The 21410-nt window shown below is 47.1% G+C and overlaps 1 protein-coding gene across 1 annotated transcript in view; it reads right to left on the reverse strand.

Annotated features, from left to right (window-relative positions):
- The window catches only part of EFNA3 (ephrin A3), a 70835-nt gene that overhangs the window by 7443 nt on the left and 41982 nt on the right, over positions 1-21410 (reverse strand). Inside the window, exon 2 of the mRNA XM_072428643.1 lies at positions 11614-11840. Within this exon, the coding sequence (XP_072284744.1) occupies positions 11614-11840 (227 nt within the window). The remainder of the gene's footprint in view (positions 1-11613; positions 11841-21410) is intronic.

Genomic DNA, 21410 nt, shown 5'->3' on the forward strand with positions numbered 1-21410 from the left:
ATGGAGCAAGGAGGAGGAAAGAAGATTGGAAAAAGATCAGAGATGGAGGAGTGGAAAGTCCATCAGGACACGCAGGAAGGTCACGGCACAGAGGGACGAGGACTGAAGATGGTGCTGTGATGGACTGATAAGGAAGGAGATCAGCTTGGACTGAGCAAGCAAAATGGCATAATGGGAATTCACAGTGGTGTCTCCGATACAAAACCTCAGGACAAGATTTAGCGGAATCTCTGCTTGCAATACTACGAGTGACACCTCCGAGCCTGGAACACGAAAGGCCCAGCATTGGCTACACCTAGACACGTGTCAGTCAATACACTGCACGCACGGCTGAACTATAATTTGCTTTTTTTCTCTAATCTCTGCTCTTGAGGCTGAGAATTAATTAGGAAATATCGAGCCAGCCAAAAGCACTTAGTACTGTTCATGCTTCCCTGTGTAACTTACCCCCGTACTAAGCCAGGACATCGAGGGGATGAAACAGCCATCAAAGATATCAATTTCTATTACACAGGAAACGAAAAACCTAAGAGGTCCCCATATAGATCCTTGTGAGATCCCTGGACACAGGTAGGGAGGAGATCCTTGGGGTCCCAATATATAGATCCCTGGACACAGGTAGGGAGGAGATCCTTGGGGTCCCTATATATAAATCCCTGGACACAGGTGAGGAGGAGATCCTTGAGACCAAGCGGAGCTTCCTATTCGTGCTGCGGCCCCGGAGGGGGCAAGAGACGGGGCCCGGCCTGCAGGGGTAAAAGGCTGACCGACTGGCATGTTGCAGGTACGGACAAGAGGCAGGTAATAGAGAGGTACAGTTTGTCAAGATTAATGTTGTGTTTCTGCCTGGAGGGATCCGTTTAGCTGGCAGGAGGCATTATAAAAATACAGCTGTCACCGGTGCCGAGCTCCCAGCCAGAGGAGTATTTTTAGCAAGTGGGTCCCATTTATACTAATTAAGAGGCAGCTCTGTGCACCCCACACAAGCAAGACAGCTTCTTCAACCTTGCCGGAGCCACTTATACAAGACGAGCCGCGCACACTGGAGAGAGCTGGCGGCACACTTTGGTGTGTCAGCCCCATCCAATGCTCACGTCAGCTCGTCTCAGCTGTCACATCTACATCAGCAGTGCCGTCTACTCTCCGCGGCTGTGCCAGCAGTGCAGACAGGTTACAGCACCTGTATATGCAAGAAATACTTGTGTTGTCACCAGAACATTCAATGTTATGGTGTCACCCTACTCTGCACTACCAAATAAACCTCTGTGACTGCCCCGAGACAAGGTCACCTCCGCTAGATGCCACCATAAACAATATTCAATCTATACCTTGTCAACGAAACATTTAATCTATACCTTGTCACTGGAAAATTCAATCTGATATGTTGTCTCCCAAACATTCCATCCATACCTTGTCAACCAAACATTCAATCCATATTTTGTCACCCGAACATTGAATCCATACCTTGTCACCCAAACATTGAATCCATACCTTGTCACCTGAACATTTAATCCATACCCTGTCCCCCGAACATTCAATCCATATTTTGTCACCCAAACATTGAATCCATACCTTGTCATCCAAACATTCAATGCATACGTTAAACTTTCCATGTTCCCTTCATAAGAGGAATATGTAATGAGCCTGAGCAAAGCTTCCTGTCCATGCTGTGGCCCGGAGGGGGAAGAGACGGGGCCCGGCCTGCAGGAGTAGAAGGCCCGGTGTCACCCAAACATTCAATGCATATCATGTCACCCAAACAATCCTACAGTGTCACCTGAACATTCAATTCTACGGTGTCGCCATACTCTGTACTACCGACTGAATGTGACTGGCCAGGGGACAAGTTTACCTCCTATGGACACCACCATGCACATCATTCAAGCCATGGGTCTCATCGTTATCATTATCCCCCCCTAAACCCTATATAATGCTGAATACACTACCTGCCCCACCATCAATTTGTATACTAGACCCACGCAATCCATTAAAATGGACAGTCACCTCCAATACACACCACCATGCACATCATTCAATCCATATGTCTCACATCATCATCAGTTGGACTCCAATGTTTTTCGAGTTACACCCCCATTTCCTATCCTATATACAATTTCTACATTCACTGTGTACTTCCATCCAGCTATATCCGAATCTTCAATGGCACATGTCCCAAAACCCCATGCAACGCAATCCACCAAGGGTAATCTGACATCATTAGGAAGTGCTGACCTAGACCTACCCAACCCATAGCCATGGACCGGACCCTACACATTATGTCAGATGCCCACGCAAGTCCCAGATTGACAATCTGTAGTGTCCTCATACACTACCCATTGCCAATCCAGTCAGTCAGCCCCATCTTTGCTGGGAAGCCAATATGGCGGTAATTATCTATACACCATGAAATATTCTTACACTGTGCAATATTAATTAGACAAAAATGTCAAAGCAATCAAAAATTAATTGAAAAAGTGCTATTTTATTGATCACTTTGGGCAGAATGTGAATTGAATATCGATCGGACAAGGTGTTATATTTGGCAGATGGATTTTATATAATGAGATCTTTTTGAATACTTGTATTTAGTAGTGGAGGGTTTTTTGATGGAAAATATCAGTTCCACCCCCACCAAAAACCATCGGAGACCTGGCATGTATGTTCAGCACTGTCCATTACTGGCCCGTCCACAAAGCATACGATGGTTTCTGTTGGCGGTTCGCCCCCCGGTCGGGTAATATATGCACAAGGTGTGGATAATTGTGATTAGCACTGAATAGAAACATGCAGAACTGATCGCCGGGGGACATTTTGTTCTCATCTGTAGCCAGATCAGATTCTACTCAAATTAAAACACTACAACCAGTCCCTAAACTCAGCATCTGTCCTACATCAGGAGCCAAGCGAACGTCTCGCTGGCTGTTCCCGCATCGCCATGCAGATGACAGAAGGCCTCCTCTCCTCCGGCTACGGCAATCACGGTGACGTGAGTGAGAATAACAAGGCACAGAGAGCCAGCCCTGGGCTATCGGTGTGACATATCTGGGACAGGCAACACCAAGCATCCATCACAAAGAGCCAGGGTGGGCAAAAATAGGGCCAGTAGTGATGACACTTCCATCGCCAATGTGGAGCCAAAACAGCCCCAAACGCCAACATTCACATCTAATGTGCGACTGAATAAAAGTGCAATAAGCAAAGGTCAGCCCGGCTCACGTTTTATTGTGGGTGGTGAGGAGCCCAGTCATAAAATATGAATATATAAAAATAAGTCCCCACCGGCCCGGGACAAAGCTAGCTGTCCACACAACCGGGTCTCTGATTGATAGGGATATTGGCGTTACATTGGAGTCTAAGAGTTCTCGTCTTTCTTCCCGGAGACCAAATCCACCGAGACCCTTGTTCGCGGCATTCACACCAGCCCCGTCCAAGACTCGGCAGCCTCCTCCCGGATATACAGGCCATTCAATGGGACTAATTTAAGCCGGCAGGCACACACAGCTGTACACGGCAGGGAAAAATAGGAAGAGAAGCAGGGGGAGCGCGGCGATGACAGAACAGGGCCGGAGAGCTGCCAAGTAACAGAGAAGGGAGGACGTTAATGTAACCATGTCAGGTTTTATAGCAGAGACTTTAATAAGTGACTGGCATTATACATGGGGGGTAATAAAATGGAGACACAGTGGGAGCTGTAGATGGCATCCGGCGTCTTTGCATTCTAGGTCAGGGTGGACAAATGAATGCAGAATTCAGAGAACATTTTATCCTTGGGCCACAGACAATACTGCCCATAAAACCGTACAGCGGAGTGTACGGTTGCCATACGTCCCCCCGATCCCCCAAGCCTCGGATATATTATACAATACATGGAGGATTCAAATCAGAACAACCGACTGGGTCTACAGCATGAAATGTCCACGTCTGTGCCAATGCGGTGGGAAGGTTCTGCAATATCGCCATGTCGCAGCTTCCCATTCAAGTCATTTTCACAAAATCATTAATAAAATGTAAATCAAATCATGGTGATGCATAAAATTCCTGCAAATGTGTTTCTATAATTGGTAATCTTTGTGATTGGCCAAACTAATGATTAACGTGGTTAGCCTTGGCAGCCTATGCACACATATACGTGTTGGGATGGATGGGTGGACATCAGTACAGGCCCAGATATGTGGGTAGAACCCAGGTTCTTGGCACTGGCAGCCTATACACACATATACGTGTTGAGATGGATGGGCAAAGATCTAGATGGTCTTTGTGCCCTATTTCCGCAATCCAGCACACAATCCAGGCTCTTCCCCTCAGTGCGCTCCAGAAAACACTGCTCCAGCCATAAATAATTGAGCAAGCATTAGACGGACGATACATCAGCCAGGCAGCTGTGATCCTGAGTGACGCGCTGACGAATCGTTCAGGACGGGAACATCAGCTGAAGTGGTCCCAACACTGCTGACCCCCTGACGTCCGTCAGACAGACTCGGCCGCGCTATCCATCGACCGATGGTTTATACACGAGGCATTCACAAGGACCCCCTACTTCTGAATTCAGAAAACAAAGGAGGTTCCCGCAACCTGCTAAGCCCCCAGACTGGTCAGATCAGCAGTTTTTCCATTCTAGAAAGGTTTGGAATATTCAGCATTGGTCTGAGCCAGGCCGGGGGGCCTCCGTAGCATTGCTGCCAGGTTGCAGGTTCTGCCAAGCATTGGGTTTTTCAGCTGAAAAGGGTGACTGAGTGACCCCCACAGCCTGCTGAAAGAGCATCTTTTCATTGTGCCGTCTGGTTGGCACCGGGCCCGGTTTGACTCCTGGCAGTGACGTATGACCATGTGGAGGTCACACGCCACCAGTGAGAAATCTTGCTAGGCCTCAGCAGGGTACATCCTAATGGGCCGTTCTTGTAGAACAGCGTGTAACGGGCTCCTGCAGATGAGTGGAATCCATTTTACAGAAAAAACTATTGTCTAACTGTCAGATCCTATCGATCGGCACATCACGTGCGTCTGGGAGAGTGCGGGACTGTGATCAGCATCACAAACGCGGCTCTGGTTCACCAAGACCACCGGCACGAGCTGCGATCTCCTGCCTACCATGGCCCAAAATCTGGAAGCTTCCAATTGTACGACCCCCTACATTCCACACCCTGCACAGTACAAATCATCCCCAAATCTCAGATTAGGGAAATTATTTCCCAAAGCCTCCGTTCTGATCATTTACATTTTCTAACATACAGAGCTCAATGTAAACAAGTTTGACATTTACACAGAGGATTTGCAAGGAGCGGCCCACGATCCGACATTATTTCCAGGAAAATGTGACAGATAAAGGGCAGATCATCTTCTTGTGATTTGCTACACGGAGACCTGAAGGGCATTCATAGACGGGGTCAGTCATAGTTCTGTTCCAATGAGATTTGGCCCAGCCAACCCCGGAGAGGTGCAGTTAGTGGTTTGTGCAGCACGTAGACAATAAATAAAGCTTTTTATGTTATGAGTGACAGGCTGTGGCCTCAATCTGTTCTCTCTCCTCTATTGTCCTACTGAATGCACAAGGGGCGCTCAGAGATGGCGATCCATCTACCGGAGGAAGCCATGCAGAAAAGTGACAATTTCCATAGTAATATTAGCCAGCAATGTCCACGGAGCAGAAACATCAGGGGAGCCTCTACTGGTGGCCGCTCCACATTCTAATCTCATCCACGTCTTCAACCGATATCGGCAAATTCTCCTTCCTGTAATAGCACCATTCCGAGATCATGGAGGTGGAGGGGAGATAAGAAATGACACCCCTGGGGAAGAGCTGAGGGGTGCAAAGCAAAAGGGGCAAGAGGCGGAAGATAAAGGGTTATATAGGGAAATGGTGGGACAGGCGGGTAAGGTGGGGGGAAAGGGGCAGAGGACAGATTTTACAAATAGGGTTTAATGAACAGGAGGACAGGTAAGGCATGGGGAAGGGGCCGGAGAAGACAGGTAAGGTGGAGGAAATGGGGTAGATAGAACAGATAAGGCAGGGGGCAAAGGGCCCAGAGGACAGATGAGTGTGGTGGGTGGAGGGGCTAAAAAGGACAGGTAAGGGTGCATAGAAGGGGCAAGGTGGGGAAGGGGCCCAAAGGACAGGTAAGGTGGGGAAAAGGGCAGAAAGGACAGGTAAGGTGGGGAAAAGGGCAGAAAGGACGTCAGGACAGGTAGGGAAGGGCACAGGTAAGGTGGGGGGAAATGGGGAGGGGAATAGGTAAAGCGAGGCAAGGGGCTAGAGAGGACAGGTAAGGTAAGGAGTGCTAGAATAGACATGTAAGGTGGAGGGGGAAGGGAGAGGATATGAAAGGTGGGGGGAAAGGGTCCACTGGACAGGTAAAGTGTGAAAAAGGGGGGCAGAGAGAACAAAAGGCTCTGACTTTTCAGCACGGGGTGTTTGAGGGATCTTTTGTTGTTATTCTCTCACAGCTACAATAAACCTTCCATTACAAATATAGAGCGCTCATTTCTTTGTCAGAGGGCAAACGTACAAATCAGCAGGGGATCAAATACTTCTTTCCCTCACTGTACATATACACACACATATATAAATACCAGTCCTGACACCTTGCATGCCTCCACACAGGATACACAATATATTAAAGCCATATGATATTCCTAGAATTCTCCCCGACACATAATCATCAAATAGACATCAGGACGACACAGAGCCGGGACTTTAGTCCGCCGTGTAGTCACCTTGTCCCATACGACCTTCAATAAGCTCTCGCTTGGTGGTAGAGCCACCAGAGACCATAAACATCGCTCACCAAGTGGAGCAGATTCTGCACTTTTAAAGGTTGTTTGTTCCATAATTAAATTGCACCTGGCTATAAGCTGCAGACATCAGACATATATTGTCTATCGCAGGGAATGCGACGCTCTTATATCACGGATTTCACATCCTAATCTCTCTGAGGTTCCTCCAATGGGACACAGAGCATCCTGCAAATTATTAATTGGTACCAAGAACAATGTGTGAATATGGAATTCACGTCCCAGAGAACAGGTCCGGCAATCATTTCAGAATTGTCCTGATAATACAGGAGAGGTCATGTAGAGCCTCCATTAAAGGCCATTATTGTGCATTCACCGAGTTTCACTCCCCTTGTAAAATATTTCTGGTTTTTCAAAATCTCCTTTTGGCATCTCAAACATTTTAAAAACATCCTGACGTGTCCATAATAAATGCACTGGGCAAGCTGCAATAATGCATTCTTGCTACATTCCAGGGCTTGTGGAGGTTTAAATACGGCAACCATTTTAATTGAGCCGTACAACTCTTCCCGTCCAACCAGCACCCCGGACCCAGCAAGTTCTTCCAAAGAGAATAAATAGAATAAAGACCATAAGTGGGGCCAGTGTGAATGTTTATGGTGGTTCCCAAAAATCCAACCCTTGGAGCCCATGGTGACTACCCAATGTGCAACCTCCAACCCTATAAGGACAGTTTGGTTTTATATAGAACAGCTTTGTATGAATTCATCTGATTGCAACTTTATACCAATCATAGCAATAATCTCATTTCCCATAATTCACACAATCCAGTAGAGGAGTCTTGGACCACTGAGTGTTCTGGATAGGACTTGTGTCTGGGTGAATATCAGCTAAAGAAGGATGTGTGAATTCTGTCGGCTTTTCCCTCCTAGTCCTTGAATTCCTAAAGATCCTATTCATTATTCTTCATTTGGTTGACCTTTCCACAGAAATCTACCAGAAGCCCATTGTGTTGGCACATCCATGACGGCTGCACCCTGGGAAAGAGGAGCTTGGCTTCCATTTTTAATACAAACTCATTATCCTGTTGGCAATGATTTGTCTCCTAAAGTGATGCCAAGCTGTTCGGGTCTGTCAGCCAGCTCTGCAAGGACCTCCCCATCAGGTGTCCACGGCAGACATGGAGAATCCTCTGGGGACGAATCACAAAGTGACTCAACAAAGCGTCGGTGGTGGGAAACAAAAGGGATTTGATCCCCGGGGAGGGGGTTACAAGACAGGAAGGAGCTTGCGTTTTATCGCAGTCAAGCTCTCCATGCGTTGTTGCGACGCCCTCACATAATCACTCTCCAACTGCCATTTTTTTTTAATGATCATGAAGAAGTCGAAGGAAAAAAGCAAAGCTACCACGTTCAACTATTAGTAGGAATATTGCGAGTGATCTGGCATCCATAATGCGAGAGGAGTCCCAAATACAGGACGAATGTCTTAATAAATGCACATAATGTCTGACTGCTGATCGATACCCGCTATGGAACCGGTAGGAGAATTGTTTGGGCCTCCCACACGCCGCTCGCCTTACTCGGCCACACTCCCTGCTCTCTTGGGTTCTACAAGCAAAGAGCAAGATGAAGAATGATTCCCTACTGTATAGTAAAGTCACCATTTTCCACCGCCTGCGAGAGATCCACCATCATCATCTTTGTACCGCAGTATAGGATAAACATGTAAATGTATTCTGGCTGGAAGATCTATCACACATTCACAGCCATTAGCATCTGGAGAGAGGGAGGATGACAAAATCTCCGAGCACGTCTTCATGAGCAGATCCTGGCACATCGCCACAGTATAGGAAGGCATACAGGACACAGCGTTCCTATTGTAGGGCCATATCTGGAGCCTATTAGTCCACTCATGGCCAAACTGCCTCCATGATCACCAAATACCCTCAGCCGGTATGCAGTGCATCTATAAAACACAATGGTACGAGGAGGAGGGAAAAGAACGTCTGGGTATGAATGTAGTTTAGAAAAAAGAACTGCAGCAAATATTTGAACACGAGTCTATGAATATGACACAATGATCCTATGTTCACATACGGTGCCCGTGTACAGGGAGGTCCTGGGTACGGTCAACACCTATGAATGGGTAGAATGGGATATCTAGTTATGTCATTGTATGAAATATCCATGGTCCTCACACCCTGGAACCTTCCAATGTAATGATTATAGAAATCCATCTACAGACCGATGAGCAATGGCAGAGTTGGCAAAGCTTCGGCCCTGACCCGGCAGCTAGACAAAGATGGAGCCAATTTACCTGCAGCTATGAACAATTGTCTGTGGAGCAGCAGACACCACAAAACCTCAACAAAACCTCCCGACAGTAACACGTCTGCATGGAGTGATTCACCCGGTCTGGGGGGGCACCATAATATTGTTGTCTACAGGTGTTGTCTGCTAAGATTCTACAAAATAAAAGGTGTTGGTGCGTCTGTACTTAGCATGACATCAGCAAAATTCCATTCCAGGTGACTAAAAATGCTAAAAACTCAGCCCACACCTTACCTGAAAAAACGGCAAGTGAGGCCAAGCTCTGATCGGGTCAGAGGTCACAGGAGGATCTGTTCAGGGGGAGGGGAGGCACCGGCCAGGTACGGCCCTGTATTTCAGGTAAATCACTAAAAGGCCCAGATTCAGCCACAAACCTGACCTCTCCCAGCAGAGCCCGAGCACCAGAACCATGAAGTTCATGATAAATTAGCCGGTTCTGAACCAGTCCTGCTGGGTCACTGTGATTAATGGGTGACAAGACAAGGAAAAGCTCTCTCCGCCAGCTGACGGATCAGGAATATTCCCCATGGAGGATTATTTATTCCCTACTTCCCAATTAAACCATCACATCAGTATTCCAAGCAGAGGGTGCGGGGTTATCAGAGGAACCTCTCGTAATTCAATCACAATTCTGAGACAAACTCGAGGGTTTTTCTTCAGAAACACTCAGCTCCCTCTCTTCCCAACACCAAACTAATGAGAGCTTCCTCCAAGGCCTAGAACTTAGCTAAAAACATTTGTTATCGGTGTCATAAATGAAACGCGGCACACGACAATACACGGCTACCAATCTTCAAACAGGAATAATGAGGAGATTTCCCAAAAGAGGAAAACAGAACAATGTCACCCATAGTAACTAAAGGTTGCCTACGGATGTCTTATCCGCCCTGGAAATGATTGAGATCTAAGACTAGAATTTCACAGATCAGTGCCACCATGTATAAGAAAGGAAGGGGTGCCAGCTGGGCGAATTCCTGTATGAGGCAACCAAAACAACAAGAAGCCATGTGAGCACCGAGGGACTCCATACTGTAACAGAGAACATCCTGATATCACCATCACCCCAGGGGCCACCACTCCATGGAGGCTGAATATGTTACTGTAGATCCAACACAAATGTCACCATGATGCAACAATTATTATAAAGGTCAGCAATTAGAATGTGACATCTCGCCAACCTCAAGCTTTGAAGACAACGGACCTCTCAAGGAGAATGGGCCGGAGCTTAAAACACATTTTGTTCTGAAAGTAAAGCTCCCCATGGAGAAGCTCCGTCCTGTGAACAACAAGAATGTCTCAGGGGAAAGGCTGGCAGCAGATGTGATTAGCTGCGATTGTCCAGGGAGGTCAGAATTACAAACAACAAGGAAGTTTCAGAGCCGGTAAACACGAGGCAGGTGTGAGGAACCCCAGGAGGAACCCCAGAGGCCAGAACACCGGAGACAGAAACTTTTATAGAGGAGTTATGCCTGCAAGATTCCTGCACTGCTAAGGCACCTTCATAAGAGAGGGCACTACTAATCTCTTCTAATAACTTAGTATTAGAGTTCTGCCAGAGAAAACATATTAATACAAAACCCAACTTCTTCAGTGACCTCTTTCAGTTCCTTCAACAGTCCAAACTGGAAGACTTGTTGGACTCCATCGTTCTCATTTAATGGCCATAAGACTTGGTGGGATATCATTGAGAACATAACCAGACATTGTTATTTAATGCATGATGCCATTTTACAAAAGAGTGATTGGGGACATCTATAGCTCATTAAGATTGTTTGAGGCTTATTATCAAACCAAAATGTTTCAGGGTAAAGAAATAAATATTGAAGAGCCAATAATGGGACAGTCTATCAACGTAGAGACCGTCTAGGCCAGTGTAATCCATAGAAGATGAATAGGTCAATAATAAGAAGTAACCCCAACCAATGTTCATCTTTCATGTCCTATGTTCAGTCTGGGATCTTTATGGAATAATATTGTGGCCTTATACAGACAAATTATTGCTACAAATCTCCCCACCAAACCTATAAACCCAGAGTGCTGTGTTAGGTGAATGCCACCAGATCTCTCACTTTGTAAAAAGAGCAGAAGACAATACAGAGATACCAAAAATGCGGCCATGTCCCCAATAACACAACACTTCTGGAGCCCCAGGCCAGATCACCGGGTTCTCCATACTCACCAGTATGGATTGGGTACACTTGGGAGCTCCTTCCCGGGGCAGTCCCTAACCACCCTTCCAGAGATGGTCTGGCCCCTAACAGGACATCAGCATCTGGTCCCACATTAAGCGGTACTGATCCAGCTCAAATCCCCCGTTCTAAGACAGCATTTTAGTTCCTAAAAACTGATAAGAACAGATTCTACACTTGATCCAAGCCAGAAGTCAATATGACTGATATATAACACGTATGGCCTGATATGGTCCAAATGGACATCATACATCAAGCTCCTGTGAACCCGGCCTCCCTCCATTTCCACCACCACAGTTTATAGAAGACAGCCAGTTAATTGTCAAGACACCACAAATCCCAGCATGCTTCGCGCCACCCACCCTAGACCCTTGGTCTGCTGGAAGCACCATCCTGTATTACCAGACCACCGACTCTCGAATACCCCACGCAGAGAGCCGCCTGGACAGAAATCCGGAAGATTGAAGTGTTTCCATTCCTCGGCGCGTCTCTCGTTTAACGAAGAATTAGCAGCCACTAAGTCTCCTGGTTTCCCCCATACTAATGAGCCTCTTGGAGTAAGGAGCGTATAGAAAGAGGATTTCTCGCCCTGTTAAAATTAAATCCCTTTTTATTTCCTTAATGCCGTAAAGGGCAGCCTTCCGGGAGAGGGCATCATTGATTAAGAGCTTCAATCCCTTTCGTATGCACTCAGCAGACAATCCCAGGCCTCCTAATCGGGAGTGAGACTGAACAGCAGCGTCTGATCATTGCTGGAGCCTGTGACCCTGCGGTCCTGCTCAATTAATTATTAACCTGTCTTTAAAGCGCGCTCGCCGAGGCTCCACGCTTCTCTTTGACTCCTGAATTAAAAGCCAGCTCGATGTTTTGCTAAATAAATGAGTATATCTTTCACAGAGATGCATCCTTAAATGCAGCTCACACAAGACAGCCGGTCTTTCGGGATGTCCCGTGGGCACGTCTCCAACAAGCGATCTCATGTGTCACGGAGATGGAAGGCTGAGTATTCGGTCTATTTCCCTGTAAGATAATACCAGGAGGGTTGTGATCCCTTTTATTGGACGATTACCACAACTAATCACTGGAGTAATGTCGGCCTCACTGGAATCTGACCCCACGTTACATGTCAAACATCTCAAACAAACATGTCATGGGATAGTGTGATGCCCCCACGGATTGTTATCTGCAATTCCCACCAGCCAATACCACAGAACAACTACTATAGGCATGGGGTGGAAGGATCACGGGTCTTTTATTAAGGAGTCCCAACTTGTTGGGGTCTCAGGTAAAACTTTTTTTTAGGGTTCGATGGGGTGTAAAAGGTAAGTAGTTCTAAAAGTATTCCCAGCAATCTGTGACCACCATTGGAAAGATTTGTTGCACACCAATTGGAAAGGGTGCCACCAGATTAGGAGATGGGGGTCGGAAATTGTAATGAACCCCAATAAAAGGCCTCCATCCTTTCCACTCTATCAGAGAACAAAAAGTTTCTCCTGCACATTTTGCCTTAAACCTTTCGTAACTCCAATCACAACAGATGAACCTCCTATCCATTACCAAGCAAGAAAGAAGCAGCTCAACTTACGTGGAAGCACAAGTGATGCCCATTGGTATTTAATGCATTGAATCTGGATGCTCACGTCATCCATCTTCATCAGGACCCTTTAGGGACTTCATCTGAAGGTGGCCCAGCACTACCCATCAGCTAGGGGTTCACAAATGGTTCACCATATATGTGCCCATACACGACCCTTCAAGTGCAAAGGTCCACGTGGTCAACAAAAACAAAGACAAGGCTCTTGCTTTTAAAGGAACAAAAGTCTAACAGAAAACCCAATGGTCACCAAATCCATAGGCAGAATTGGGGGCCTTTAACATCTACAGCAGCCATTCTCATCTAGGGTTTTGTAGAACCTCTAGGGTTCCTTCAGATGTTTCCAGGGGTTCTTTGACTAGTGGCTGACAGTCTTACCATCCAATAATGCCTGCAAAGTTTGTGGTTTAATTACACTTGGAAGGGCCACCAGCATGGCTCCAATGATCCTTATACCCGTCTATAAGGGTTGAATTTGGACCATCTTGATAAGGAGGTCATTCTTCACACGGACCATCAATGTGAGGGACATGCGTCCAATTAATTGTAGCAGGTGTCTCCCCCAAGATCTGAACATGATCCTAAGGGTTCCTCTAGGATAAAAAGGTGGAGTGAGGCAGATCTACAAGGCTCATAAAAGAGGCCACCCCTGTAGGTCAGCCTCTCCCAATCTTTTATCTGAGAGTGGACAAGGTTAAAGCCATTGGAGAGACTGAAAATGATGATTCAGTATGGCCTGGGGTTCTTTACAGTCCTCAGACAGCACAGCCAGCATTACATATGAAATGCAATGTACAGATAATGTCATTGTTAGTATGTAAATCTGCTGCCTCTATGGAGGTCTGTGACACCGAGTGCATGCTGGGAAAGTGCAGCAGTTACAGTCGTCCCCTTTACTGTATCCTCTCCAGTATGTGGGGCCAATATACAGACCAGTTCAGGATGGCACAATGAGAATGTGACATTTTTTTACATTAATACACATAGCACACTGCTTCATAAAAACAGACAATTGCACAAAAATGGTGCCGAAACTTCTCGTAGAAATAAAATTCTCTACAAACCTCACCAGCTCAGATCTCAGACGGCCGTGTGTGACAGATACGTACAATCTGGTTTTTATGTATTTGTGATACATTTTCCAAGAGCAATGGACGGAAACGAGTAAACAGTGATCCGAGAACGGCCTTATCATCGGGCCGGCCAAAACACATTCCATGAAAGATGAGAAGTTCTTTGCCTGAGCGCCTCATCTCTCAGCCATTTTGGATCCATTTACGGAAATTCAAAGCTTTTGCAAAGTCCCGTTTGTGTGAGAGCGTTGGCCAGGTCAGCCAGCTTAGCTGTCAGTCATAGCCGGATCCGGCTGAGCGATATTTCCAATTGGCTGAACAAATAAGAAACAGAGGGGGGACCGGCCGGGATTGGCAATTCAAATGCGCCTTGTACCGTGTTCCACCTGAAGACCTCGTGAACATGTCACTCTCTGGATAAGCCAAGCAGAGAGCAGGACATGGCACAGGGACAGGGCAGAATACTTCACATGGTGTCCGTCAGCCAAGCTTCTATTCCCCTTTATCCCACCAAACACTGGAATATTAACAAGAAGAAAATATCCCGATCCAATAAAATAAATCCAACTGATAAACAAATGGAGAGGAACGGTATCAAAATTCGGCATGGACTTCCTACTGGTGGTCCAACACAAGACCCAATGGATTGCCCAATATGTCCCCGCACCCTTCACCAGGGTGTCTACATCATGGATTGCCAAATATTTCCCTGCACCCTTCACCAGGGTGTCTACATCACGGATTGCCAAGTATGTCCTCGTACCATCCACATCATTCTACCAACCAACTCCTAAGTTGTCTGTGATGTCCCGGGATGAGGTGGGACATTAGACTGTTAGTTTCTCTGTAGAAATGGGGACCTCCATCGAGGAAGGGGGGCTCCATGAAGAAGTAGGGACTTCCATGAATGGTTTTATGGCCTGTTAAGGAATGACATTTGTGGGGTAATAGCTTCCTCAATTCTCTATGATGTTCCTGGGTGAGGTGGGACATCTGACTATTACCTTCTCTGTGGAAGGGGGAAGTTCCATGAATGGTTGAATGGCCTCTGGTAAGAAAGCCAGCCTTTTATTGGTAGGGTTATTGGTGTCCCAAGTTCTCTATTGTTCCTGGAAGAGGTGGGACTTTACACCATTACCACCTTTGGGGCAGAGGGATTTCCCTCTCAACAAGTGGGGGGAATTCCTCAAAAAAGTGGGGGGAATTCCTCAAAAAAGTGGGGGGACTTCCACAAATGGTTTAATGGCCCCCATAAAGCACCACATCCTGGTGATAAATACACCACATGGGATTCACAAGCTGTGACAAGGCCTCCGAGCACCATTCACATTTTCTTCTGATTGGCTTTCAAAGGAAAACATCCAATAAAACATTATTTTACTTTTTTTTGACACTGCAGATTAAAATAGAGTGCAAACAGAACGCTCATAAGCAGCACATAAGCAGAAAAATGCAGCGAGCAATCCCGTGGGACAAATATTTGTACCCTCAGCTGAGTAAATATGTTGGGAACTTGGAGGAGTTGAGAGTCCAAGGCCACAACATAGCTTATAAAGGGCGGCTGTGTGGCCCCTGGCAGTTCTCCAGTCCTGGGGTAGGTGGGGTACAAGCAGATATGACTGATTGTTGGCTAACTGCCCTCCAATGTATAAACAATGACAAGTCTGATTCTCTGGAACCATCAGAGATTGTGAGCCAACAATTCCCTACATACAGTCAGTAGGAAACATGGCGGCACATCACCTACGTATGGAGCTTCATCTGTAGAGGTGGAAATCCAGAGAAAGGAACGCAAGTCTTATTTAAGGACTGTGGACCAGCGAGGAAGGGGCAGATATCATAAATACCCCCCTTTCCGAGGTGGGAATTGTAGTGATGGTGTTGTGTACATCCCCTGAAGTCTGCGTCCTGCTCACAAGGTCATTGAGCCTCCGGTAACAATATCCATGCAAATTACCTCCGAGTCATTTAGATTTAACTGCTGGGGATGAGGAGCCTCCTAATTGCAGAGGATGAAGTGCTGAATCTCAGACTCCTGCAGTCGGCCAGGCCTAACAGCATGCAAATCACACCGGACAGCCTGTGAGCGACAAGGAGAGGGCGCTAATCAGCGGGGGACGCATTCCGCTAGCCAAGGTGACCCCTTATCCTAAAGTGCACCTGTTAACTGGATGCAGTGCAGACACCACAGGCTGAACCTCTCCAGATTTAGGGGTAAATGGGCACAAAGACAGGGTATGGGGTACGATATACCCAGAGCGGGGACTGGGAATACCCACAACGGATGAAATATTACCCCAGCAGAAAGAAAACCCCTCCAAGTGTGTGTTCACCCCCAAATTTAGCACTAAAAAGCCAATGAGATAAAGATGACCTAGAGGTGGCGGGGCAAAAAAAAAAAGATACAATTCTGTTCACAAAGACTGTGGGCTCAGATGGGGCAATACCCAGAAACTGGACGGGCACACAAGCGTTTATTTCCAGGTATTGGACATGTTGAAGCCAAAATGCTTCATGCAATCCAAGGACCAGGTTATTACCCCCAGGATTCATACAGTGCGAGGACTGGATTATTACCCCCAGGCGTCATACAGTGCCAGGACTGGATTATTACCCCCAGGCTTCATTCAATCCAAGGGCCAGGTTATTACCCGCAGGATTCATACAGTGCGAGGACTGGATTATTACCCCCAGGATTCATACAGTGCCAGGACCAGGTTATTATCCCCAGGCTTCATACAGTGCCAGGACAAGATTATTACCCCCAGGCTTCATACAATCCAGGGACCAGATTATTGACCCCCCAGGCTTCATACAGTCCCAGCAGCAGATTTTTACCCCCAGACCTAATATAGTCCAAGGATCGGTTTATTACCTCCAGACTTCATTCAGTCCCTGCACAAGATTACTACAACCACAGGCTTTATACGGTCCTGGCACCAGATTTTTACTCACAGACTTTATACAGTCCCAGCATTATATTATTACCCCCTAACTTCATATAGTCCAAGGAAATGATTATCACCCCCAGGCATCATAAAGTCCCTGCATTGGATTATTACCCTCTTCTTACAGTCTTTGCATTGGATTATTACCCACAGGCTTCTTACAGTCCCTGCATTGGATTATTACCCCTTCTTACAGTCCCTGCACCAATTATTACCCCCAGGCTTCTTACAGTCCTGGCAGCAGAAAATATTACCTCCAGGCTTCATACAGCCCCAGCATTATATTATTACCCCCAGGCTTCTTACAGTCCTTGCATTGGATTATTACCCCCTTATTACAGTCCCTGCATTGGATTATTACCCCCAGGCTTCTTACAGTCTTTGCATTGGATTATTACCCCCAGGCTTCTTACAGTCCCTGCATTGGATTATTACCCCTTCTTACAGTCATTGCATTGGATTATTACCCCCTTCTTACAGTCCCTGCATTGTATTACCCCTATTACCCCCTTCTTACAGTCCCTGCATTAGATTATTACCCCCTTCTTACAGTCCCTGCATTGTATTACCCCCTTCTTACAGTCCCAGGAGCAGAACTTTACTGATGTGGCCCATACAGCCCTGGCATTGATACTCCTTGTACTGCCCCAGCACAGGATTATTATTGGGCATACATTGAGACATCAGCACCAATTCACAGAAATTGGATTTTCCTCCCTAATTTTACAAATAAATGTTTTCTTTTTGATGAATCTACAAAATGCGGATATAGGGTAATCATTATTATTATTTGACAACGCCATCATATTAGGCAGCGCTGTAATGATCACACCGACCTCCCACTTATCTGCACGCTATACATTATAGGGGGGGCTTATACAGTGGCAATATGGCCGGGGTATATTCAGCACACAATGTGTCACACAACACTACGGCTTCATTTAGACGGGACTGATGGGCCCAACAAGAAGCCGCTAATTAACCCCTTCAATCCCCTTGACTAATGAGATAAATGCGACTGAAGATTAATTACCAGCAGGCGGCTTTGTAACGTCTCCAGCAGAGGAGAAACAGAAGTGACAGCTCGGGTCACCCCGGGGGTGGATATAGAGCCCACGATCCGGGGCCACACAGCAGGAATGAGCCATGTTTTTGCAGCAGGAGGGCCGCCCCATTACAGACGAGGACCACCGGCCCCACCATACTACAATCAAACTGTAAGCTCCGCAGCCCACAAGACAAAGAGCTGGCACAGCCGCAGCAGAGGAGCTGCCTCCGGAGGTGCAGTTTATGAGCTGGAAGGAAAGAGCAGCATGACGAACAGATAAATCGTATCCCAGTAATGAAAACAGCGATTTCTGACATCGCACTTCCATAAATCAGCTTTATGAGGTCATTTAGAAGCTGGCACAGATTTGCAATTCAAAGTAATTTGGAGGGAGTTGGGGCTCGGATGCCAAATGAAGAGGATTTTATTAGGGGAAAGAAAGCTGCACACCCTGTGGGGGGAAAATGACAATGCCTGGCCTTAGAAAAAGATTCCACTAATCTGTATAACGTGACCCCACCCCAAAATCCCCCAACCCATGGCCGTACCCCACCAATGCCGTTTGTGGGAACATGCCCCATTTGTGAGGTCAGGTATGGAAGTTAGATAAGATCCAACATCCCATGGCACCACCCTACAACCCAACCATTGCCAACACATCTTTTGTACAGATGGCCAACCATCTTCAACACCCAACCATCACTGGACATCCCATTGCACCACCATGGCCATTCATATAGAGTTGCCCCATAAACCTTCCATTCTTCTGGCTTTCCATAAGATTTGAGGGTGTCAGTGGGAATTTGCCCCAAATGGTGAGGTCAGGTGCTGATGGTGGGGATTTGCCCCCTATTGGTGAGGTCAGGTGCTGATGGTGGGGACTGATGGTGGGGATTTGCCCCCTATTGGTGAGGTCAGGTACTGATGAATTTGCCCCCTATTGGTGAGGTAAGGTACTGATGGATTTGCCCCCTACTGGTGAGGTCAGGTGCTGATGGTGATGATTTGCCCCTATTGGTAAGGTCAGGTGCTGATGGATTTGCCCCTATTGGTGAGGTCAGGTGCTGATGGTGGGGATTTGCCCCTATTGGTGAGGCCAGGTGCTGATGGGGATTTGCCCCCTTTTGGTGAGGTCAGGTACTGATGGTGGGGATTTGCCCCGTATTGGTGAGGTCAGGTACTGATGGTGAGGATTTGCCCCCTATTGGTGAGGTTAGGCACTGATGTTGGATGAGAAGACCTGGCTCACCATTACAATTCATCCCAAAGGTGTTCAGTAGGTTGAGGTTCCAAGTTCCTCCACACCAAACTGGTGACCCCATGTCTGTATGGAGGGGGCTTTGTACCCCGGGGCACAGTCATTGGGGCAGAAAAGGGTCTTCACTAAACTGTGACCACAAGGCTGGAAGAGCACAATTGTCTACAATTACCAGGACCCCTCATGGGGTCACCTGAACCCCCATCATTAGTTGGGTTCCCCATAGGTCTTCCAGATGGTGAGCTCTTCGGTTTGGTTCTTGTTGATGGGTTGCAGTGCAGAGGACATCAGCCCTATGAAAATCAATATTGAACCGGCCGTTCAGCCCTTACGTCCGGCCGTTGTGCGGCTCTTAATGCCGTATAATATATTCACGAGTTAGAACTGCTAAGTGAGCAGAAATAGCCGGCGCTGCCCGTTTTATACACAGAACCCATATTACGGGTCCACCTGGTACTCACCTCCACCCAAAGCCGACCTCCCCATCGTAATTGTCATCTGAACGATCGGTAGGAAGATTCCCCACACGAGCGGGACAATTCCAGAGATATTAAAGATGTTCCAAGTGCCATTTTACAGGGACCAGCACAAATCTGGGTTAAAATATTCCATTTCTAGTGATGAATAATTCATCAGGGGATTCATTTCTGCATTATTCACAAACATCAAAGCAGCCAAGTCAAGGTGCCGGGCCCAGACGAGGAGCAAAGAGCCCTCGACCTTTCAAGTACCGGCCTTTGATGTGCCACACAATAAAATAATTAAAAAAATAAAAATTTGCCCCAAAGACTCAGAAGATAAGTTTACAAAAAATGAAAAAAGAAATTCATTCTGCAAGTGAATGGGAAAAAGGACAAATCTGCAGGACGGAGACAACAGCTCGGGGGAGGGAATAGGGAGAGGGTATTATGGGGGGCAGATTAGCATGGGGGATTCTGGGTAATGAGATGACAAGTGATACCCAACGAGACTCGGAATATAGAGGAGCCCATTACAGGAATGAGGACTGAAAGATTGTGTGTGTGACTACAGACTACAAATTGTGTATCTGATTGGATAGTCCAGGTCAATCTTTAATTACATCAAATCTAATATTTAATGATGGTACAGCTTGTACTGTGTACCAAAGTTTTTATTACCCCCAACCCCACAATGTCTCAGAAATCAAGTTGAACATTAAGAGGCCACCACAGCCTGAGGATTGCCTCTGTTTAATACTGCAATTGTGCAATACAACTCCAGTATTCAATTTACACAATTCAGACTTAGGAGTCCCTTTGGCTAATTCTGGCCTAGGAATTCAGTTCAATGATCTCTGGAAGGGGTAACGCAGCTAAACAACTTTTTCCCATATAAACAAAAAGAAATAGCCAAAGAAATAGAGTGGGGCCAAAAATATAGATTTGGATTGGCTGCTAAGGAAGACCCCGCAGACACCGGGGATTTACCCGTGTTTGGTGCTCCGGCAGCCTGCTAATAAAAGCTAGCAGCAAAACTTCAGTGCATGGAGGGGCCCTGTGACCCCGGGGTAGATCCAGCATGTGGAGCCCTCTACACACAGCTCAGTGTTACTTGTATATTCTTCCCTGTGCCCCCTCCAATCAGAGAGATTCTCCTCGGAGAGGCTTCTCTAATAGAGGATAATCCGTATAAAATAGGACAGTTATGGTAATAACATGCAGAAGAACTGTAATTAAATCCCATATCAGTCACTCTCTCTAAACACTGAAAATAATCAGCATTATTGAGCCGAATTATCTGCTTAATGATAATTTTCAGCTGACAAGAGGCTGATCCCACAAAAGGAGGGCAATGCAACCATTGCTGGATCCATGCATTCATGGGGGGCGGGGCTGGGGGCATTTCATGCCAACCATGGGGCAGATTCTGTGTGACAACCAATGCACATCTCCCCCTAGGACTGTCAGAGGCACTGGATATGTACGGGGCAGCCCAAACATCCACCGGGCAGCCCAAACATCCGCCCCTAGGCACGGGGCAGCCCCAACATCCGCCTCCAGCCACGGGGCAGCCCTAACATCCGCCCCCAGCCAAGGGGCAGCCCCAACATCCGCCCCTAGGCACGGGGCAGCCCAAACATCCGCCCCTAGGCACGGGGCAGCCCCAACATCCGCCTCCAGGCACGGGGCAGCCCCAACATCCGCCCCCAGCCACGGGGCAGCCCCAACATCCGCCCCCAGCCACGGGGCAGCCCCAACATCCACGGGGCAGCCCCAA

This window comes from Pyxicephalus adspersus, chromosome 12 (genome assembly GCF_032062135.1).
Source record: "Pyxicephalus adspersus chromosome 12, UCB_Pads_2.0, whole genome shotgun sequence".
NCBI lineage: Eukaryota > Metazoa > Chordata > Amphibia > Anura > Pyxicephalidae > Pyxicephalus > Pyxicephalus adspersus.